At 38.3% G+C, this 24,551-nt stretch overlaps 1 protein-coding gene and 1 non-coding gene across 2 annotated transcripts; both read left to right on the top strand.

The window, feature by feature from the left end:
* The first annotated feature begins 217 nt into the window (after positions 1-217).
* On the top strand, positions 218-307 carry TRNAY-GUA (transfer RNA tyrosine (anticodon GUA)). Its single transcript is given in 2 exon segments — positions 218-254; positions 272-307. It is a non-coding gene; the product is annotated as a tRNA-Tyr (tRNA).
* A 689-nt stretch (positions 308-996) lies between these two features.
* On the top strand, positions 997-23,973 carry MYBL1 (MYB proto-oncogene like 1). The gene is made up of 16 exons (XM_014873099.2): positions 997-1,112; positions 4,818-4,920; positions 5,045-5,116; positions 7,821-7,913; positions 9,079-9,299; positions 11,010-11,193; positions 11,417-11,491; positions 12,928-13,032; positions 14,269-14,502; positions 14,797-15,162; positions 15,625-15,767; positions 15,907-16,021; positions 17,616-17,732; positions 17,819-17,923; positions 19,825-20,004; positions 21,355-23,973. The coding sequence occupies exons 1-16, from the start codon at positions 1,093-1,095 to the stop codon at positions 21,481-21,483; spliced, it is 2,262 nt and encodes a 753-aa protein (XP_014728585.1). The 5' UTR covers positions 997-1,092; the 3' UTR covers positions 21,484-23,973.
* Positions 23,974-24,551: the final 578 nt, after the last annotated feature.

Genomic DNA, 24,551 nt, shown 5'->3' with positions numbered 1-24,551 from the left:
AGGCGCGGGAGCGTGAGAAGCCGAGAGAGCTGCAGCCCCGGCGCTGACCGACCCGCCGGCAGCAGGGCCCGGGCAGCGGGAGCCGCGCCCGGGAGTTTGGGCCGCTCGCAGCTCCGTGTCTCCGTCCCGAGCGCGTCTCGATGCTCCAGCTGCTCCAGCGGGGAGGGCATTCCAGCGAAAGGCTTTATGCCATGGAGCTGGGAGGAACATCCAGCTCCCTTCGATAGCTCAGCTGGTAGAGCGGAGGACTGTAGAGGCGCGGCCCGCGGGAATCCTTAGGTCGCTGGTTCGATTCCGGCTCGAAGGAGGCGCTCGGTTTTGCCGCGCGGGGGCGGCCCCGCCGTTACTTTTTCACTCTTTTGCCGTCGGGAGCCGCCGCCGTTGCCGCTGGCGCGGGGGAGGCTCGCGGGCGCTCGCGGCAGGGCGTTGCGGGGCCGGCCCGCTCCCCCCACCCCGGGCCCGTCACATCGCCCGCCCGCCGGCGCGAGGCCCCGCCCCCTCCCGCCCGGCGCGCGGAGCCGCGTGCGGCCGGCGGCGGCCAATGGGGCGTCAGTCCGCCTGCGCAGATTCAAACGGCGGCTCGCGGGGGGGAGGCTGCGCGCGAGATTCGGGCGGCACCGGCCGAGCGCGCCGCGAGCGCCGGCGGCTGAGCCCGAGCGGCGGTGGCGGCCGGTGCGCGGCGGGGGCCGGGCGGGCACAGGGCAGGGCAGCGGAGCAGAGCGGCCCGGGGACGGAGGGAAGGAGAGCGGCGGGCGCCGCCGGAGCCCGCGGCAGCTCTGACAGCATCGGAGAGCGAGGCACAGTAGGGGCGAGAAAGGGGCCGCTGCGCGCCCCGTCCTTGCGGGCAGCGGCCAGGCCGAGCCATGCCTGACGCGCCGGGGCCGGGCCGGGGCTGAGGGCGGCCGCCGGGGCGCTGCGGGCACAGCGGGGAGCAGCGGGCCCTGGGAGGATCCCTGCCCGGCTGGAGGCATTCTGAGCCGCCGGTGCCCCGCTACGTCCCTGCCCTGCAGTGAGAGAGGGAGCCCGGGCGGCTCGGGGGCTCCGTGCTGCGCCCCGCTGCCGTGGCGGCCCCCCCTATGGTGCGCGCCGAGGATGGCGGAGAGACGGCGCAGGTGAGTGCGGGACCGGCGCGCTCTGCGCTTTCTGCCCCCCATCCCCTCCCGGGCAGTGCTGCCTTCCACGCCGCCGTCCCGAGCCCAGGTGCCCCCCCGCGCCCTGGGATCCCGGCCAGGTGCTCTCTCCGCGCCCCGGGATCCCAGCCAGGTGCCGCCCCGCCCCTCATCGCTGCTCTCGGCCTCCTTCCACCGCCCCGGCCTCGGCTGTCACTGCCCACCTCCCTCCCCCCTCCGGCACCCTTGCAGGTATCTCTTTTCCCGGACTTCTGGGCACCACCTCTCGGGTACGAATCCCGCCTTTCCCCTGGCAGCCGCTGTCACTTCTCTGCTTTCGCTCAGGTCGTCTTTGTTGTAGCTTACCTGGGCAGCTGAGGTTGTCAGTAATAACTGCGTTGTCTCCGCAGTAGCTTTCCGTGCTGGTTATTTTCCTTCTGGTGGAGTTATACTTTTTCCTTTTCACCTCCCAAATGGCTTTGGCACAGCCTTGATATAAAGTTTGGGCCTGTTGATTCTTCCAGTATGTTCAGTGCACCTACTTTTTCTCATTTGACATATTATTTGACTAAAGATATCACAATCTAGCTTGAAATATTCTTGAAATATAACGTTTTGCACTAGAGCTCCAGCAGCTGCCCTAGATGGCTTTCATACATCTTTTGTTATATTGATATGAAAATGGGTGTGTCTTTGCTTTGTATTCAGAAGGTGGGTCTTGGAGAACTGTTTTGTCGCTATGGTTATTCTTGTCTTAAATCAGTTTCTGGAAAGTTATGAAGAGGTGTAAGAGAAGAATTAGGATTGAGAAAGGAAAGGATACTCGCTGAGTTATCTGTGGCATCTAGGGTTTGTTGTGAATGCATACTTTTCATGGAATTGGGAGTGGTTTCAAAGTTACACATATTAAAACTGTTTCTGTGTTTTCCTCCGACATGGAAAAAAATTATAAGATTTTTCTGCAAAACTGTAACTAAAACAAGAAAGCAATGCTTTGGTGTTCTAGTTGTGTAAGCTACAAAGGGTTTTGCTTGCAGAGGCTGAAGCTGTCTGTGCTTGGCTGTCTCCAAGAACAGCTCAGAGACTGTTTCTCGGCACTCCTAGTCGGCATTTTGTAGTTTAAGGGACTTTCACCTGTGGTATTACACGTAGTAGTTTCGTTCTTGTCAAGCTTTAGCTTGTATTATCTCCCATGGCTGTGGAGTGCTTTGATTTAATAATTGAAAGTACAGCGGGTTGTGGATAGCAGAGGAAGGTTTGGTTAGAGATCGGTAGCCCAAGGCGGATGTTGTGTTAAGTGTCTGATGATGGTATCTCCAAAACTAAATCATTGAAGCTATGAGTTTACATGAAAGTGACTTCAAGATTTTTAATCTAGGTGTGGAGTAAGGAGAAAGTGTAATTGTTTTGCACCAAATGGTATTAAGTTTAATCTTATATTCGTTTAATGTTAAACTGCTCCTGGTTGTTGCATTTGCAAACTTGATTCTTTTCTTTTAATGGTCCTCAACTCAGAATTGCTAGGACAGATCTCAGAAAACATGTACCTTACTGTCCCAGATGTCTTATTTGGTGAAACTTGGTGGCTGCCTTCCACTTTGGTGCAGTATTTTAGCAGTTTCATAACTGCAAAAGAATTGTCAAATGAGCTGTAACTACCCCACGTGTCTAAAAATCTTGTCTTTTTAATTGAAAACTGAAAGTAGCGGTCCCAGCCATGAATCTGGATTTGATTTTTAGTCGATCATAGCAGTAGTCTAAACAAGACTCGGGACTAGGTGGTTGTTCAGGTGGAATCGAGGTGCAAGAGAGGTTAGTGCCTGCTTGGCTGACAGTCACCGGTGTGCCGTGGGACATGCGTGCAGCCGGAGAATTCCCAGCGCAGGGCTCTGAACTGCAGCTGCCCGCGGGGGCCCCACCTTGTCTGCTACTGGTGCTCACATCAGCGCCACTGCTGTGTACATGGAGCCCCTTTTCTTCCTTTGGATCCCCGTGACTTTTCACGTAACTGAGACTGCTTGCTCACAGACTAGTTTGCTGTGCAGTGGGTAAGGAGGTGTTGACAAAGGACTTTACAAGAATGCCTGATTTTAGTTAAGTGAACTGTATGGCCTGCTTGGTATGAAATGGTATTATGAGAAGTGTATTTTGGTACTACAATCCCTGAAATCCCCGAATCACTATTCACCTGATCTATCCCTGGGATAGATCCCTGAAATTTGCCAAATACTTGTGGACAAAAGAAAAAAGAGGAGTTGGTAGGGGACCAGAAAAACCTGTTACTTCTGAGTTTAAGTTCTCTTTTTTAAGTCTTAAGCCACTTAATGCAAAGCTCTTAAAGTCATCTTTGCACCTTTTTTTATTTTTTTGAAAGTATGGTGAAGAACTTGCTGTTGACCTTCCCACAGGTTTGTTGCCTTGTCTTTCAGCAACTCAGCAAAGTTTTAATTTGTTTATGTTTTACTGCTGCATCATGAAGCTAAGTAGGGCAGATGCAGACGTGGTATAGGATGTAGAAGCAAGTCTGCAGGAGTTGGGCACTTACTATCCTGTGGTAATGCTTTTGAATAAAATATATTCTTGGTAGCTAACAGGAACAGACTTAATGGGAAATAACAAATAATGTGTAAGTGGTTAATCAGCATGCTGTGCTGATCATTGCATGTTCTGGAGAGATCGTCCATCGAATCTGTTCTTGACACCAGCACAGGTTAATTTCATTACTGGGGAAAGGGTTTTTTATACTTTTGATTGAAAAAATGAAGTAATTGTCAAGGATGAGCAGAAATAATTTTTGTTTTGAACCTGAATTTATGATATTTTATCGTGCTTTGTACCAATAATAAAATAGAGAAAAAATTGCGCTGTGAAACTGCTTTTAATTTAAGCAGCGTATTTAGATGGGAGTCCCTTCTTTGTGCCTTGGTATAATTAATGCAGGGGCCCTGCAGCTCTTGTTGTTAGACCTAGGTTTCCACATGTGTTTGAATTTATGCTAACGTGAGTCACTGACACAGAAGTTTAAGCGATGATTCCATGAAACACTTCCCTGTGCCGCCTGTTTGGAAGGCTTTGTTTATCCAGGCTCTGGAGTTCCGCATTTCTCCAGTAGATGGAGCGTGATCTACGCGGAGCCGCAGAAGTACCTGGCTGCCCTGCCCCTCCGGCTCTGCGCTTTGAGGCTCAGCACCGATGCCAAAGTTACTGCTTCTGGAACGTATCTGTCTTCAAAGATTTGTATCTAATTCCTGTAACACTGAGGCAACACTTTTAGGCAAGTCAGGAGACCACTTAAAATCTCAAGCTGAGATTTACTTATTTCACATTCTTGTGTTTGTTGTTTCACTTACGGAGGTGGATCGTGAATGTATTTTGCAGTCTAGCAAACCACTCTATAAGTTCATTCATATAAAATAAAGATGAAAAAAAGTATTAGAAATACTCGAATCTTTAAAAGTAGTTTTTACTTCAAATTTAAATCTTAACTTGGAATGAATTATCTGTCCAGTGTGTGGCCTTGAAATTAGTTTGGTACTTTAGCATGGTGAACTGCTGGAGGCAGACCTTGTGATCATGCAAATCCCATACGTCATTTTAGAACAATATGTGCAGATTGGAAAAAAGCTTCAAGTAATTAGAAAAAAAGGCTATTCAGAGGTATTTTAAACTCTCTTTTGATCTTCTTCACTCTTCTATTGTGCTTTGTAGTGAGGAAGACGATGACTTTCAATATATGGATCATGACTATGAAGTACCACAGCAAAAAGGTTTGAAGAAGATATGTAGCAAAGTGAAATGGACCCGTGAAGAGGTAACACTTTTTTTTGTTTTAGTCTGATCCCTACCTGATCTTCTTAGGTCATGAAATATGTTATTATTTAGTATTGTATTGGGGTCACATGAAAAATTTACTGGCTGAGGTTATGTCTTAACAGGATGAAAGGCTAAAGAAGCTGGTGGAACAAAATGGTACAGATGATTGGGCTTTCATTGCTAGTCATCTACAAGTAAGTTCAACTCTGTTTCAGTTAAGTTCTCTTAATATTTATTTACTTTGGTCATATGTCTAGTTTGGAAATGAAATGAAATACAATCAGAAGCACATAGACTTGAGATCTAGCTCAGACCTTGATGAGCCCTCTTGGCTCAGTCTTCAGTGAAAGTCTGAAATGATCAAAAATATATTCTGTTCACACTTGCTATTTGTTTTCATTATGGAATATTTTCCTGTATCTTACTGGGTTCCATTACTCATGGTGGCTATATCCACAGTTCACAGGTTGCTTCTGAAGCAGTTAAGAGAGTGGGTTGCATCTGAAAGATTGCTTGAAAGGAGAGGGATGAATTTCTTAACCACCATAGGCAAGGGGGCATGTGTGTTTCGTTTTTTTATTTGTGTGTTTGTCGGGATTTTTTGTTTGGGTTTGAGATTTTTTTTTTTTTTACAATGATGACTGCTTCCCTGAGGTAACTGTTGAAAGTACCTACAGCTAGAATTGATGGTGTTTCTCTTCTGAACAAATGTTATAAAATGCCTGCTGTAAAAACATGGTAGAATATAAGGCTGAAATCACTTCCTAGAAGTGGTATTGTATATTGAAATATTAGAAATCAAAAATTTACACCTCTTCCTACCTTTGAGGTTCTTACAATATTGTGTGGGATGATGTGGTTGTATGAAATTCCATTGTAAGGTAGAAAAGGACTTGAATTCTAAGTGTTGAACAACTATAATTTTGCGTTGTTCTCATCTTATTTTTGTGCAATTATGATGCTTCTGATTTTTTTCCAAATGGCAAAATATAGATATCAGATAATAAAGCTTCTATATTTAAGTCATGCGTAAGCAAATCCATATTCCATACATATACATTATTTCCTTATAAAAATGAGTGAAATGTGTGGATGGCAGAGGAGAATCAAAAGGCTTTTATATTAAGCTATTTGAAAAAACACTTGATGATACTGATATGAATATGAAATTACATTGAGTTGCATTTAACAGGTCTAACAGTTTAGTAAAAAATTCTCCAGCTAAAAACAAATAGTTCTGGTGGCAAAAATCCTGTTGTTCAGCTGGGCCCAAGTGAGGTTGAAAAAACGTTCCCCAGTTATCATAGGAAATGTGCATGATCAGGTGCCTACTGCAGAACCAGTGATGGTGGAAGGAATTTCTGCACTGGTTCACAGCCCCTGCTCAAGCAAGATCAGCTGGAGCAGGATGGCCAGGACAGTGTTTGGGTTTGATGATCTCCACGGATGGAGCCTTCACAGCCTTTTTAGGCAACCTATTGCAACAGCCAAATAATAGAGGCTGGCATAATTCACACTTACCTTGTTACTGATGGTCTTTTGCTAGGAAAACCAAGGGTATCTTGAATTGTAAAGGCCCGCAAACTGCTGTGCTTTCAACCCTCATTTCTTTGCTGGACTAGGCACAGGTAAACCTTCCCTCCATTCTGCCCGAAATAAGTGAAGGTGGCTTCAAGGTCACTCTTGAGAAAGAATGTAGCTTGTAATTGCTTTTGATTTCTTTTTTGTGGTTAAGGCAGACTGAAACGATTATATTGTTTCATTCCATCATTTGTTTTGCTCTTCTCTCCAAATCATATTATGGTTTCAGACATTTCTGGAAGATAAAAGCACTAAAAGGCCATAACTTAAATTTTTTTTCATCAAAATGGTAACAGCTATTCTATACTGAGTCTGTCTTTTACAGCTTGTCTTCAACAGGAAATGATGATGTTTTGTAAAAAGCTTCAGTGTGCTTTTAATCATACAGTTATTACTTGCGATTAGCTTGAAGGTACTGTGCACAGTGTAGTTACAGGGGTTAGTGTTCTGGGTGTTGTTTCTGGTCTTGCAGACTGCTACTTTGTTAACTTCATCTTAGCATGGTAACACCTTTACTTGGCAGACAAGACCAACAAAACCTTGCAATGGATATTTGCTATCCAACAGCTTATACTGAAGGAAGTAAATAATCATGTCCCAGTGTTAAAAAAGTATGCTGTCCTGGGGCCGGTGCTTACCTGCATATTTCTAAGCATTGGACCAACTCTTTCATACAGACAGTTTTTGGGAGGCTAAGTGAAGGTTATTTCTCTTTCATAACTGGGAACAATATTTCAAAAGATCCTTAGTGAAGCTACAGAAAAGCACCATCTGTCCTGACCAGCAAAAGCAATGTTGTTTAATTAGTATGTGTTAACTAAATTTGATCTAAATCTGTTTGCCTTAACACTCTAGTAAAGAGCTGAGAATACATTCGTTTTGGATTTAGCAAAAAGTGTGTTCTTTTATTTGAAATAAAAAGTATTTCCTTAAAAGATTTCTCACTTATTTAAGTTATAGATAATGTCAAAAATAGGTTAGCCACAAAGTTTAGAGAAAGTGTGGAGTAATGAGGACAAAAATAATATAAATTTTTCTTTAAAGAAGAGTAAGTTCTGAATTTGATTATCAAGTTAGTACACTGAAGTAATTAGATTAGAGCTTCATGCAAGGTTGGTTTTTTTTTTTCCGGAGAAGAGTTTTTTATAAGCAAATGAAATAAGAAATAATAAGGGAGAATTTAACTATTATACTTTGAACAAACTTCTAAATAAGTCTTTTAATTTGAAATAAGCTAATAATTCATGCTAGAATGTATTTACAGATTTATGAATTCAAGAGTTTAACAGCTACACTGGTCTTCTACAACTGTTTCAGAATCGTTCAGATTTTCAGTGCCAGCATCGATGGCAGAAGGTACTAAACCCAGAATTGATTAAAGGTCCCTGGACAAAAGAAGAAGATCAGAGGGTAACAAAACCTAATTGATACTTTGCTCTTTAATAAAATTGGCATATGACTGCTAGGAATGTGTACTTTTTAAAGTTCCATTCCCATATAGTTGATATCTGATACATCTTGTGACATGGATAGTTTTATTACATTATGATGTATGAGAAGAAAAAAAAAAATCTGTCTTAAGTGGATGGAATGTTGGGTCTGCTCAAGTATTTAATTTCCCATTAGGGAGATTGCTGGCTGAATTACTCTAGCCTACCAAGTAGGGGAGGCATCTCTTAGTAGCACTGAAGATCAAAGGTCTCGTTTACATCTTTTATTCCTCAAACCCACCAGACCTGAAGGGACTGGGAATAAGTGAAAGTATTTCATAACCTACTGTTACAACCCTGAGATCAGCTCATTTGGTTAGAGCATAGTGCTAATAATGCCAAGGTTGTGAGAGTGATCCCTGTATGGGCCATTGGACTTGATGATCCTTCTGGCTTCTTTTCACCTTAGAATATTCTGTGAAACCATTTATTTATGTAAAGAAGATATCAATGTTTTAGGCTCCTTTTTTCACCTTGCTGTTGTTAATCTGTACTGTAGCCTTTTGCCTGCACAACCTGGACTGCCTGGTAGGGAGATGCAAATACAGCTGTCCTGTGGTATTTCAAATTGGTTTCTTGTTCCTCCTGTTTAAAACTCTTCTAAGATGTTTTAAACTACTGTTTGTCAATTTATTAATATGGTCTTCCTAATCTATTTTTTATTTAATTAGTCTTTTAGGAAAAAGCTTCTACTTTGTAAGAATTCCCAACCTCCATTCCATTTCCAGGTGTGGTTCTCTCCTCATATGAATATTGTTGAAAACAATCAAATGAAATGTCTTTACCAGTTTCTTTTTTGTTCTTTCCTAATGTCAGCTTAGACAGTCTGTCATAGAAAGGAAACTTCCAAATGAATGCTTTCATCAGTATACACTTATATTCTTAACACAGAGAATTTGGAGTTAGTAATTTTTTGATTTCTTGAAAAATCATTTTTAAATCCCCGAGTCACTGTCTGCCTCCTTAGGCTTAATGTCTGTTGACCATTATAATGCTATTATAAAATGTGAGTTTATCAGTGTTCTCAGCCTTTGATTAGGTAAATTAGGTTTTGAAATTATAATGTGCTTTCATCTGTATTCCAGGTTATTGAATTAGTTCAGAAATATGGTCCAAAGCGCTGGTCTCTAATTGCAAAACACCTGAAAGGAAGAATAGGCAAGCAATGCAGAGAAAGATGGCATAACCATCTCAATCCTGAGGTAAAAAAGTCTTCGTGGACAGAAGAAGAGGACAGAATAATCTATGAAGCTCACAAGCGTTTGGGAAACCGATGGGCTGAAATAGCAAAACTTCTTCCTGGAAGGTGCTTTTCAACTCTTTGTGTTAAATGTTGGAATATGAAAAGTGCTCATCTCAGTACCCTTTCAAATCTTAAGTTGTTAGTCAGAGAGTATCTGTTGAGACTTACATCAAAACATAGTTATCTTGATAGATGCTAAAAATCTTTAACATTTGTTCTGTATTTTTAAAAAGATGTAAAACCCATAGAAAGATCTGTAATGGTTTGAAGGTATCTTCAAATTCCTCCTGATCGCTTAAAAAAACCTCTATAATAGAGCTGAACTGAATTAACTGGAAGTAGTAGTAGAAAAATGATTTGATATCAAACTTGATCTCAAAGTGCCTTCATTAATACGCATTTGATGGTGACTTTCCTGATTTAAGATCTGATTTTCTGTTTTTTGTTGGATAGCACATGTTGAACTGGGCACTTGTAAAAGAAAATCTTAGTAACCTTCAAAAGTCCAGGCTTAGGAGTCATGCATTGCAAAGTTAGTTGATTATCATGAAATCTCTACGTTAAGAATGAATTGTATACATTGTTCACCTTATTTCTTTCAAGTTTTGTTGCAAATTTCTGTGGTTGTGGAAAACAAAGTTTTATTGTGTAAAGAGTTTAATGAAATAATTCTTTTACCTTGTACTGTTAATTGAAATTCAGTGTTAAGCTGTCCCTTTCTCAGTTCACTTTGTGTTGAAGAGGTGACTGTCTAGCTGTGCCTAAGACATGTCAGCATTTGTTATCATGGTATAATGATGGATGTGTACTTAAAAATTTTGTGTTTTGATAAGTGCACAATCCGTGGTTCACATTTAATCCTTTGGAGGAATGACAAGAGAATGGGCTGCATCTAAATAGAATTTCAGAGAGGGAAGATGAGTTTGACAGAATAATTCCTATTTACTAGCTTGTTTGTTGTCAATAATCTGACACTCTTAGCTAAAGACTACTAAAGATCATAGACCTAGAAGATTTGCAGAGTCCAACACTAGTGGGATGAAAATGGGGAATACTTCTTGCAGTCACCTTAAATGAAAAATGGGGCTTTAACCAATTTTTGTTACTGTGTACCTCTACCTAAGGCTAGACATAATAATAATGCTAGTATTTTAGACAGTAATGCAGTTATAGTCTACTCTTACCTTAATGTTTGTTTAGTGTTAAGAGTGATTTCAGCCTGCTTGTCAAAATGCCATGCCTGTTTTATCCTATCCATGATCAAGGGCATGAAGAGGTAGTAGGAGGTTGTTCCACAAAGCTGCACATAAAACACAGAGTGGGGGTTGCAGGCTGTCAATTTTAGAAGAGATGTCTTCGAGTGGCAAACACCAGCCAAAGTGCCTTTACTGTGTTGTGGGACAGTGAGGTGATTGTCTTAGCTACATGTACTGCAAATTTATAGCAGAGGGGTAAGTAACTGTTCACTACATTATTCCAAGTATTTAAGAAAAAAGGTTCCCCCTCATGATTACAGTCCGAACCGTGGCTTTCTCCTTTTCTTCTTTCAATTTCCATCACACTTAAAGTTTAGTAGAAGTAGGTTCTAAAAAGAGTAGCTAGTAGCTAGTCATTTGGCCAAAACCCTACTGATAACAGAACTTTCAGTCTAAGCTGCTGGAGCTTTCTGGATTTGTGGCTTCAGATTAACCTACTCTACAAACCCTGTAAACTGTGTCATGTATTAGATTTTGAGGACTGGAAACTAGTCACTGTTTTATACTTTCATTTTAGGACTGACAATTCAATTAAAAATCACTGGAATTCAACAATGCGAAGAAAGGTGGAACAGGAAGGATATTTGCAAAGCGTTATAAAGTCTGAAAGCGCTAGTTCTGCTGAACTTCAGCCCCAACCTTGTCTGACTATGGAACACTTGCACACTCAGAATCAATTTTATGTGCCTGTTCAGACACATGTAAGTTCATAATTTAGAATAATAAGTATTTCCCAGTTTCAAATAATTGATTTGGTTTGAAACAAGAAACAGATCTGAAAGATTAAAGATCTGTTGAGTGTTTTTGTGATTTCTATGGCAACTGGGGCTTTGTAAACCATAAATAGTTTATGTATAATAAACTAGAGATAATTTTATAGCCTCATTTTCTTGAGGGTTTCTAAAATTTTTTTTGTCTTCTTAGATTCCAACATATCAATATGCCTCACCAGAAAGCAGCTGTCTAGAACATGCTCCATCTTCTTCCAACATAGTTCAGGTAAGATGTTAACAGCCTTCATAAATTAAAGAGAATTTACTGCCTAATATTATTCAGTAAAATGAAAAGATGTGTATCTACAAAATGTCTGTTAGTCTTTATTATTCACCTAAATTTATATAGATTCCTCTGTAAGTAAGCTTGCTAGTGTAGTTGGTAGTATTAAGTAGGAAAAATGAACTTTCTTTCTTTATCCCAGAAACATGTTTGTGCTTATTTCTGATAGAAATACGGTTTAAAACACAGTCTAATTGTTAAATCTCGAGGCTAAATTGTGACCTATATTAGTATTACTTATCTTATACTATTTACATACATGTAATAAATATAGCCCTTTCTGAAAAACTCAATTTACTGTGACTTACACTTCTGGCTGTGCTTTTTTGTTCTCATTAGATTTTATTTCTTTCTCACTGATAAACATCTTTCAATCAGTTGAAGATGCTCTTTTGTAGCATTCTAAATACTGAAGAATCAAGAAACCTTAAAACAAATAGAAATTTGATATATTATTTCCTTTTGCTTTTTTGGGCTCACTTGGAATATATCTGAAATTTCTCATGTGGTGCAGAATGAATATAGATCTTGGTTTCTAATATGATGCCTTGGAAGAATTCTTGTGAATTTGGAATTAGTAAAAGGAGTATTTTGACACAGGAAATAATACGTTTTGTTTGTGTTAGATAGAGGAATTCTGTAGAACTTTCTACCTAACCTGAAGTTTCCCCATGCAGGTCATCTGTTTCATGTTGCATTTTCTTCCCTGATAGTGGTATAAGAATACAAGTCACAACAAAGCCTCAAATGGCTTTTGACAGTCTAGATTGCCCTACACAGAAAAGTATAAGATACTTTTGGCTCCTTGAAGTACTCTCTAAACTGGTGATAGCATATATCCTCACCTACATTTATAGCAATAATGGAAAGTGTTGAGGAGGTTAAGAACAAGCAAACTTATCAAAACCAATTAATTTTCTTTTCTGATAGTAGTGGTGGGATTGCTTGTATAAATACTGAATCAGCAAATGCTGATTTGAAACACTTTCTTGCACACTTAGTGAAGATAAATAACACAAAATTGTAGAAGGCACGTGAAAACACAAGCACATAAACTGGTGTGCCAGCACTTGGTTTTATTAAAGATAGAATGTAGTGACTTGAGTTTAGAAAGTGCTCTAGCACACAGATAACTTACAGGCCATATTAGAATCCAGATAAAATACCTCTTTACACACCACTTTAACATCAGATCCATCTCCTGGTAATTGGAGTTGTTTCACTTGTGGATGACTTCTGTACAACAAAATATGATACAACCTGAACAGTTCTGTTCCCTCTCTGTGTGAAAAATACATCTGTGTTATAATACAGAATCTTTACCGTGAAGAGGTGGTGGAAGTGAAAAATAGTAATGGCTTCTTTCTTAAATTTTTCAGCAGCCATTTATTGATGATGATCCTGATAAAGAAAAGAAAATAAAGGAACTTGAATTGCTACTTATGTCAGCAGAGAATGAAATCAGAAGAAAACAAATGTCTTCTGTAAGGATTGTAAATTTCTCTAAATATTTCAATATGCATTACTGAGGTTAATCCTCAGAAATTCAGTCACGGTTGTGTGGTTTAGTGTGGTGTTTTTTTCACTTGACCCTCTAAAACCAAATCTATGGCTGTTGCACTGAAAAACAAAAATCTATGTATTAGAACTAAGACAACTTATTTTTAATGCAGTTTTCTAAACTGTGAATACAGCAGAAATATGACCAGCGATTTGGCAGTTCCTAAGACCCCTGTATTTTAATCCTTTTGAGGAGGTGACACATTTGATATCACTGCCATTCAGATTTATGGATCAACAGTGTTGATCATCTGCTCAGTAAAGAAAGGTGAAAAATACATGGGTTTTGCCCCATTTGATTTCAAAATGTCCTGTAGATTATATTTTACTCAAATTTCAGTGTGAGTGCTTGCAATACTTAATATTCGTATTTGGACATGACAAACACTAAATATGCACCGTGCATAATTTGTGTGTAAATTCAGTGGAATTTCCCTAATTCTGTAGAATTAGGGTGACTTGCAGATGACAGTCACTGATTTCCTCAGAGGGCTGTGCATATCAGACACCTAACTAACCCAGCCATACTGATCACTAGTTTAGGTTACAGGTGAACTTCAGATTTTATGTGGTGGTTTATCCCTGGCATTCTATTGAAACAGTGCAGTTCTACTTCTAGTAGAATCTGATTTGCTTCTAGAGTTCCAGTGAAAATTAAAATTTTGTTTCTTGGGTACTAAACAGTCTACTGAAATAGGATAACCTTTTAGAAGTTTACTTAACTATTAAATCTGCATTAAAAAAAGCTAGATCAAACAAGTAGTATTTCACACTCTAGAAACATTTTCTAATTTTAAAATTAGAAGTTCAGTGTTCTGTACTGAAGATGACTTAATAATATACTGGTGTTCAGGTACACAGGAAACTTACATCAGAGATGGCTTCCAATACAGCCCATAATTACCTAAGTTGTGTATATAAGATATGAATGTGAGCTAAGATAAAATTCGTAAACAATTTGAGAATATTGAGCATATTAATGTAAGGAGAAGACTAACTTTTTAAATTGAAACAGATAATTAGTATTTGAAAATGCCAAAATTAATAGTTAGGCTTAGTGTTTCCACACACTACTTTTTTTTCCACCTTGCAGTCACATAATTGCCTGTTTTCAACCTCTAAGTTGAATAAGATTAACGTGTTTCTTCATAACTTTTTAGCAAGCTGGAAGCTTGTCTTGTTGGTCTGGAAATTTTATCATGGAGGATTGCATGCCAAATACACTAAGTAGCCTTGAGGAACAGACAAGTAATTTCTACAGCATGGACGAGACCCGCATCACACCTGTTCAGCAGAATTCACCACCTAAGTATTTGGGTGTAGAAGCAAATAGAATGTTAACACCTCTACAAACCATTCCAGAATTTGCAGAGACACTAGATCTTATGGAAATCGTAAGTTTGTATTCCTTGTTAAATAGAAGTGTTTAATTAGGAATGTCAACTTACACCATATGTGTAAAATACTCTTAAAATTACCTTATTTTGTATTTCTGCCTTATAAAGTGATTTATTGTCTGTTTTAAAAGAATTGTGTTGTAAAATATGCAGTATTATATGATTGTGTGAAAGACACAAGAAGAATAACTCAGTATATAGCTTGTGGAGGTAGAGGGCTGATTAGATTGTCTTGGACATTCTGAAGTAATCTTGGATAAGCTTGCTTGTGTTTTGCCTCTTGCCCCATAGGATCCAGTAGCATGGAGTGATACCTGTTTTGAGCTTTCCGAGGCTGTTGTATCCCCTGTCAAGCCAGCTCCAGTAAAACTAATGCGGCTTCAACACAACGAAGGGGCTGCCGAGTGCCAGTATAATGTCGACGTTATGCTTGATGGTAAAAACCACAGCAGCATCAGTGGGGATGAGGAAACAGTGTTTTCAGCAACCTCAAACTTAACTAAGCTCAGCAATCCACCTGCTATCCTGAGAAAGAAGAAGAGATTGCGTGTTGGGCAGTCCCCGGGCACTGATCTGAACGATGGCTTGTGTAATGATGCCGTCAATGTTGCACTAAAGCGGACGCCAGTGAAAACACTACCATTTTCTCCATCACAGGTGAGTGTGTTTTTAAATATGGCTAAACATGAAGACTGTGGTGGCTGAGTTATAAATTGTAAATGGTTTCTTCCCTAGTAGTGGCCTAAATAAATGTCAAAAAACTTCTTAAAACATCTGCATAATGGTAAATATATTAAAAATATATCATTAAACAACCTCTGTTTTGAAGACTGATGGGGAGAGTGGCAGCAGCCATGGCAACCTGTATCTCAGTTCACACTTTCTCATGCAAATAATTGTTGATAGAGGCCTTTTGTCTCTGTGACCTAATTAAGTAGTAGAGATTTTAAGAAGAAAATCATGGTTTCAGCAATAAGTGTAAGTCAAGAATAGAGTATTGGGATTTGTCAGTAAAAGTCTTTCAGATATATGTATATAATTTGGGGTTTTTTGCCATTCAGTGCAATGGAGAAATTTTGTCCTATAAGGTTGCTTTTTTTTTTTCCTTCTTGTGCTTAGTTTTTCAATACTTGCTCTGGAAATGAACAATTTAACTTTGAAAATCCTGCATTTACATCGACTCCAATCTGTGGGCAGAAAGTTCTTATTACGACTCCTCTACACAAGGAAATGACACCACAAGATCAAAAGGAAAATGTGGGGTAGGTTTATTATGTTAAACATCTGCTATGTACTTTGAGATTAATGGTAGTGATATCTGTTGTGTAAATGAAGGTATTTAACAATGTTTCTTAGATTAATTTTATTTCATTGCTAATGATAAATTCTGTGCTTGAATAGTTTTAGAAGTCCCACAATGAGAAGATCTCTTTTGGGTTCAACACCAAGGACACCAACTCCTTTTAAAAATGCTTTGGCTGCTCAGGAAAAAAAGTATGGTCCTCTCAGACTTATGGTATGTGATGATACTGTTTCTTTTCTTCTTTGCTAAAGTCTAAATGCTCCCTTGGTTTTGAGGTACTGTAAGACTCAGTGTGACCTTAGCATTTTCTGTGTGAAAGCGTTCTCTTATCCTAGAGAACAACTAGAATGTGAATCAAAACCTCTTTGGATGTGGTTGTTAGACTTGTATCCTTTAGTGTAGTATGAAGGCATTTTCTTCTTGAGCAGTAATTTGGTACATATAATCATTTGATCCACGGTAATCTTAAACGCATTGATTTAATGTTTGTGAGTTGTTTAAAATTTTATCCTTGCTAGCCCTGTATCTCTTACAAGGTGGGTGCATAATTGCCTGAAATTTTAATACTTTAGGATTCTTTTTTTTCAAAAGAAAAATTGGAAGTCAGAGAGTGAGTGAGTGTGGGTTCTCCAGCTGGGTAATCTGGTAAGAGCAGGCTGCTGTAGATGAGTGTGACTGACCTCATTATTTTAAACAACTTTCACATTGCACTTGAAAAACTGCATTATCTTTGAGTCCTCTGGACTATGTAAGAGCTCAGTTGTTCTTTGGTTTTGGTTCTTCTACAGCATTAGGACTGAAACTAGATGTTTACCACAGTGTGATAATTTTGAGTGATGTTTGCAATTCTCTTCATCCTAAATTCCAAAATTGTAGTATAGCAGTTCATGATCCTCTGATTCCGCTGTCACACACTTACTTTGGTTTTGTTGACTATGAATAATGTTACCTTTTTTTGTTAGTTTGCTCCAAATGAATTCAATTTTTGTTCTCTTCCTAACCTAGCTAAGGTATGTTAATGCATAATAACTTTTGGAATTCAGGAGACATATGCTTTTCAAATTCTGAAAAGATTCCAGCCAATATATATTGACTGCTTCTTTTCTGCAAACACAGAAGGTAGCTCAGACTTTGCCACAGGGCTTGGCACCATCTGTGTTACCCTATAGATTCACAGTCCCTCACTATGCAAATGGAGTGGTTTGGCATTCCTGTTTCTGTCCACTATTAACCTCCTGTTCAAAATCAAATTTTGAGGGCTTAAGGGAATTCTTCTCCTGTTGGTACACAAAGGAGCCATCTGTATGGCTTCTGTGAAATTCTGTACTGTACTTAGAACTATCAATGTCTTATTCAAAGATTTGTGTTAAAATTGGTATAAATTCTTTTCACAACAACAGTTATAAATTTCTAGTACAGTTTTTAGTATGTTTTTATGTGTGTATGTATACATACATATGTTTATGTAAGCATTTAGTATATATGAATTATTTGTATCCCTTTTATCAGTGGATAACCATTTGCTAACAAGTAGCTTCAATGCTTCCTTGCTTCAATGCTACCTTGTATTTTTGAGGCATTGTGTTTTATCGGGCTAACAATAACGTGGAGTAAAATGAACTTAAAATAATCTTCATAACCTTGAAATGTAGCCCTGTGGGTTTTAACTACAGTACCTTAGGTCCTTTCTTGCTGTGTTTTGCAAGATCTGTTTTTCTGGCCTATATTAGCTGAGAGTAGAATGTTGTGAGAACTGACCACTAATAGACTTCCTGTATTTTCTTCTTTAATTTTAATGAATGTTTAGTCACAACCACTTGCCTTCTCGGAGGAAGACATTAGGGAAGTTTTGAAAGAGGAAACTGGAACAGATATATTTCCCAAGGAGGAAGATGACACTTTGTATAAAAACTGCAAGCAGGAGGTAATATGACAGTAGTAATTTCAAATAGGGAATAACTGCTTTCAAATAATATTTTACAGTTTTTCTCTGCAAAATGTTTGTTTCAGCACAACTTTTCTAAAAAAGTCAGAAAATCACTGATCCTAGATTCCCAGGAAAAGGAAGAGGTTGGGGCCCAGCGCTTGACAGAAGATAATAGTTTAGATGTACAGGTAAGAAGTAAACTAAACTCACTGGCTGCAATATTAATATGGGACTGTGTATCTTTTTTTCTGTCCACTAAAATAATTTTTTTGATTGAAGTTGCTAGATTAATACATCTAGACAGGGAAAAATACCTTCAGTTTGAAATACTGTTTTAAGTACTTAAGAAATAGGTGAGCATTGGGCTTGAATTCATGCAGGAAGTTTTCCTTTCAGTCCTTCAGAGTAGGTTAAATAATGTGAATGCTTTACAGGTTTGTAGCAAAGCTGTTTCCAAGCTGGTTACCTATAAACTTTAGCATACACAGCATGCTGAAGCTTTCTGTAACATACCAGGAAGATATTTGCTCCTGTGCTGTGCATGCTTGACAGTCTGGCAAACGTGTTCTGAAAATGCCTAATTGCGTATTAGGCAGCATTTTTTTCCTACTTCACATCGTAGGGGAATACTTTTAAGAAATATAAAGCATGTAAAAATGAAGTTTGTGTGCTTCCTCTGCCTAAAGGAATTTGAATACTTCTGCCTCAAAAACCAAGACATGACGAAATCAGATATGGGGCTATTTTGGTCCTTTCCTTTATGAAGAAGCTTAATGTTTCTTCAGTTGAGTAGTTGAATAGCTTATTCTTTAGTCTTGTAGGAAAGCTTCTTTCTAATGAGTTCGTAATGCATGTATGTGTTAAATGCTTAAAGAGTAAATGTCTGTGATTCTTGGTTAGGTTTAAGGCTATATACAGGATGTAGGAGCCAAGGTCCTTAAAAAGACTGTAAGGTGCTTAGGTCATACTCCATTCTAGCTGGTTTTCTAAATTCCCTTCTGAAGTGCCTCTTAGACTCTGTGCCAAGCCTTGGTATCTTCCTGCTGGGTATGGGGTGCTCTGCCACCTAGTAGGAATTGCCAGCTTCCCCAGGAACATCTCTTGGGAGGAGCAGCAGTGCTGCAATCATTCCAGTCATGACCAAATTGCCTGCTGTTCTCTTAGTGATGTCTTGTTATGATGCATTATTGTGCATCACTGAGTCCAAGTTAAGATACACCATGATGGTGTGGCCTTTTAAAGGCTGGGAACTGAGGGAAAGTTGGTTTTCCTTCATTTACATAAGAAATGCTGGTGCAACAAGAACATTCACTCCTACCAAGAGAGATAGTGGTAAAAATGAAAAATATACCAATCTTTAAGCAGAAATTGTGTGTCCCTGTGACGATAATTTAGGAATAAGGTTGAGGTACAATAAATACTTAAAAGCTGGTTTAATGCACTTTAAAGGGGTGTTTTTGTAAGCAAGTAAATTCTTATGCTACTGTTGTTGTTATCTAATTTTTGGTCTTTAAGATTGACATATGTCAATCTTCCACTTTTGTATACTGAAGCTAGATTAATTTCTTTTTATTTCCATAGACATTACCAATATATAAAATTCTTCTGGAATGATCCATCCAGTGCTTATTTCAGTTCTTAAAGCAGTTCTTCCCCCTTAAACTGATGTGGTATTACTTTTTTGACTCTAGTCTGCTTGCCCTTACTTTCACAGGGGTTGTCCTAGAAGTGAAAGTGAATTTTTTCTTTAAAACTATTGTGTATTTACCACTTTATCAAATGTGGTTCTTAACAAAATGTATCAGAGTGATGTGTCTTTAGAGTAAAGAAGCTGTCTACTCATTGATCCCTAAACCATGCTAGCAGCTGCTTGTTGTACTGTGCTTAGTATTGACTGTGGATCCCAGTATGGACCAGGCTAGTTCTTCATACACTGTTCATTACATTTTCTTTTCAGATTCATTCCTAGGGTCTTTCTGATAGTATTTGCTTTATTTACATTTTGGCTTCTCTGAACACAGCAGTTGAAGTCTTTCTGTATTAATTACTAATTAATATTTCTGTTCCCTACTCTCTTTTTTGTCAATAGTCAAAAAATGCATATACCACATCTTTGTTAATGACACCGTTGTTGGAAATACAGGACAACAGATGTAACCTGACATCAGAAAAACAGGATACAAATCCAGCAAACAAAGCAAATGCAGTAATTAAGAAGAAACTGAATGCATGTGCTACAAAAAATGTCAAAATGGAGAAAGCTCTTCAGGTCTGGATGCAAAGAATTCTGTTAGTGGGTTAACAAAGAAATTTTGTATTGTTTTGTTTGTCTTGCACTAATGTCTGGAATTGTTGAAACCAGTGATCCAGTTTCAGTGTTTCCATGATTCTTATTTCTTGTAAATTGGTCATTTTTCCACAATGTTTATTCATAGCTAAGTTCTTTAAATACAATCCTGATGTTTCACAGTTTGTTTTAGTGAAACAATCTGATGTTTCATGAAGATTTAGATGGTGGGGAGGGGGTAAAAAACAGGGTAGGGGAGACCTACAAAACAGTTTTGGATGCCAAGACTAGGAGTTAGAAAACATGACCTGGTGCAAACGAAACTTCTTTTGGACTTTAGTTTCTCAGATTTGTCTGGTGCTTACTCTTCATAATAAGCCCAGTGGGATTCATTAAGCAGAGATCATCTACAGTTTCTGTTTGGTAATTGTTCTTGTAACAGGCCTGTTCTTTTGCATCTGTATACTTTTCATTCTGGTAAAACCATGGAACCTAGTTTTCCTTCTGTCCTGATCACAGCTTGAAGAAGAGATTCTTTGACCTGACTTTGTACAAATTTCCTTTGTCAATCAATATGCAGAACTGGGAGGGAGAGGATCTTGCATTCTTCATCATGCAACAATCAGCCAGTATCAGGTCCAATTTTGAGCTGAAACGAATCAGCTCGAGATCCAGTGCATCATGTGAAGATGTAGGCTTTGCTTCTTGCAAAAAGTTGGACTAGTAGCTTAATTATTCTTCCATTCATCATTGTTGTTCCCAATTCCTTTGCCATTTCTAATATATTCCCCAAAAACCTGACCATTCTTCCACAGCTGTCACTTGGTTCAGTAAAGTTCTTCACAATCTTCTTTTCCAGCTCCCAAATAACTTTACTTTCCTTGGTGTCTCCAGACAGCTGTCAGTAATGTGTTTTTCTGCCTGTTGAACTTAGCACATTTAAAGAGTAAGATACTCAAAGAGAACTTAATTAGCTTCCCTGTCATGTATTAATTGTTGAACTGGCTAGACTCTACTGAAGAGTATTTTTCTTTTTGTGTGTTAGAACTTGTACCATAACCCAGATTCACTGCTGGGGACTTGGATTAAGGGGTGGTGAGGGAGTTTTGTTACAAGTTGTAGGTATTGTACTGTAGAACTGGATCCTTCTCAGTAAAATATACTGTTTCTAGACTTCAATAATTTATTCTCTGAATATTTACTCTGAATTTATGAATTTATTCTCAGAATGAATAAATGAATGAATTTAAACTCTGAAACTTTGTATGATAATTGCTCAAGTATTTTAGTTTGTTAAAAGAACCTCTGTTAACGGCAGTTTATTTTATGCAGCCAAATCGTGACTGGGAGGCAGTTGTTTATGGAAAAACAGAAGACCAGCTTATCATGACTGAACAAGCAAGAAGGTATCTGAGCACATACACAGCTACCAACAGCAATTCAAGGTCTCTGATACTGTGATGGTCACTGCAGCTGACAACCATCTCTTTCCATTGAAACTGAAACAATGTTGGAGGCGATTCCCATGTGATATTTGGGAATTAAGTCTTTGAGAGAGTCTGCCAAGGGAAACCTTAAAACTACCTTAAAGCTTCCTTTCTTCTTTTGACTGACAAAGAACAGACATGAAGCTCTTACATGCTTTACAAAAGGATACCGCAAACAGTTCTGCAATTAATTTTTTAGATATTAAATGAGTAACCCTCTAAAATATAAAGAAGGGTAAAATGCATTGCAGTACTGACAACATACAGTTTTTAGGTCTATTTTTCATATTTATTCTTTTGACTTGCATCGCTTTTTTAATCTGTTAGAGCATTTTCAATATAGAGTAGGTTTATAGGTTGTTACTGGTTTCCGAACGAGCAACATATGTGACTGAACATGCTTTTGCTTATGTAGCATTTTTCTAGTATATAAAGAAACACAATGGAAAGGAGTACAAAGGAAGGATAGAAAGTTGCACTACTAATTTTTTTTGGTATGCTGCAAACAATGAAATTAACTACAGTGTTAAATATATTTATTTGCAAATGGTACTAGAAGTAGGCAGAGGGGGGTGAATTAAGTTTAGTGTAAAGCATCAGTATTTTCTTCATAAATCTCAAAATGAGATGATTGTTGAATGTATTGTACAGTATGTAGGAACAAGCAAAATTTTGTAAATTGGAAAGGAGTCTGTTTTTATAATTTATTTCCATTTCAAAGCTTAAATGTAGATATTTATATGTATGCAGGTTGTCTAGAGGCCAATGTTGTTTCCTGTTAAAACAGCTAAAATGAAAAAAGGACAAGTTTAAAATATATGAAATAGCAGAAGAATTACAGTGGTGAAGTGTAAAAATCTATACTGTATGTTACATCCACATAAAGATTGCACTATAGCCCTAAAATCATGTTGGTCTACAACATAATTACAAGGTATTCCTGTATTATACAGCAACTGTTCCTGTACCTTGTTTAAATATATTTAGAAAGAAATGGTGGGGGTCTTATTTGTGACTGAGGAGTACTTTGTCCTGCATAGGAACTAAAAACTAAGGCATTTTCAATATATATATTTTATTCTTTTTTTTTTTTTTAAAGAAACTTGGCACCTTGGATCTCAAAACAATTGTATCTGCACTTAACTTTGACCATTATATACTGACTAAATATTTGAAGAGCAAAGAGAACATTTTTTTATTTATGAAAAATCTTTGTCCTTATTTAAAGGTATACAGGTCACAACACTTGCTTTAGTTGCCTATTTTAGGTATTTGCACTTATTTTATGTCTTTATTTTTTGATTTTGAAGGAATGTTTTGGTTTGCTTTTGTTGTAGAGATTTTTATGTAGTTAATTTCGAGCAAGTTACAATAGAGTGCTCTCAACAGATACTGACAGGTAAATAGAAGTGTACACTGTAGTTTTAGTTATTTATAATTCAAACACTCTTCCTCTCCACTCCCGGGTGTGCTGCTACAGATTGTGGCAGAATCGGCTTGCTGCTATGAGAGATGGAAAGAGCGAGCATCATATGCACTGTATGTAAAATTACATGATGTCAGGTTCTCTAGTTAACTTTATGAGATCAACCAGTACTATGCAGGGTGTGGAAAGTGTTCCTAACACTTTGATATTAAAGATGGTAGGGAAGAATTAATTAATGGAGAATTTTCACATGTGATGAGCGGCACAAGGAAGGTAATGGGTTCTTAAACTTTTTTAAAGCATCTCAAAGCTTATACAATCCTTGTTTTTATGAGCTTTTTGATATTGGCTCTGATAATAGTAGGCACAAACATTTTTAGCAGTTTTTAATTCACATCAAAATTTTAAGGGGGGCGGGAATCCTATTATAAGCAAGGGATCAGAAAATGCCCATCATGCCAGGATTACTCCTCACTTAGCAAAATTTAGAGGAGTCAGTTGGAATTCTTGGCAGTACTAGATTTAGGTGTGCATTACCAGAATGGATTTAACAGCAACATGTAATGCTGGAGACAGCATTTAATTCACAAAAAATGAAGTTAAGACAGAATGACTATCTAGAGTCTGGATGGTATATTGAAGTAGAAATGGTATCATCAAAGCTACCTATACCAAGTTTAAGCATAGATTTATGGTAGGTAGTAATAATTTGTGTTGGTATTGGTTGGATCGTTTAGTTAACTCCTACTTTGTTGCTTTAGCAGGAAGGTTTTAATCTTTCATATGTCAGGCATCTTATTACTTTTTGAATGTTGTGTGCATTTGCATTTCTTTCAGTTTATAGGTAAATTGTACATGCAGCAGCCAAACTTGCATGAAACCTAAATACATATTACACCATATTTTTGTTCTAAGGTTTGACATAATGTGCAACAAATGCCTTGTTTATCTTAGTTTTTGTTGTACTACAAACTTTTCTTTTATGTAAGAGGATATCACAATACAGACCGTGTTAATGTCAGAAATAAAGTATCTATGTACCAGGTTACTGTAAGTGTCTTTTGTTTGAAAACTGTAGCAGTTAGTGCTCGTTAAAGCAACATATATGTGTGTGTGTGCCTGTGGAACTGCAAGAGACCTGAGAGTTTTCTGGACTAGGCAGAGACAGCACATATGGAAATCAGTGGGTTACACAGCAGGGAGTCCCTTGGCAGTACCTGCTTCAATCCAACATGCATGTAAGCCTACTTGTATCTGATTATCAGTTTATATTTGTCTCTCAAAGCTGTAACACAAATTTTTATGTATAGAGGACAATTAGAGGAATGAATGCTGATAGTGTAAAGCTTTCGTTACTTCTACCCTACAAATGAAAGGAATGTATTTTACTATATGTACCTGAGTTTTGGCAGGTAAATGCAAGTGTAAGATGTGCAGTGTGATTTTATTTTTTTTTCTTCTCCTAAGTAGTTCTCACATGCATGTATTAATTTGCATTAGCGTTAGACTTAAACTCTCTTATTTTGTTACAAACATGGGCATTCAATGCAAAATTTCAATTTCCCTTCCCAGTTTTGTGACAGTATAAATGACAATTAAGGTAATCTGTTGAAGGA

The sequence above is a fragment of the Sturnus vulgaris genome, chromosome 1 (genome assembly GCF_052056855.1).
Source record: "Sturnus vulgaris isolate bStuVul1 chromosome 1, bStuVul1.hap1, whole genome shotgun sequence".
Lineage (NCBI taxonomy): Eukaryota > Metazoa > Chordata > Aves > Passeriformes > Sturnidae > Sturnus > Sturnus vulgaris.
Note: the sequence above shows the minus strand (reverse complement) of the source record. Positions and strands in the feature narration are given on the sequence as shown.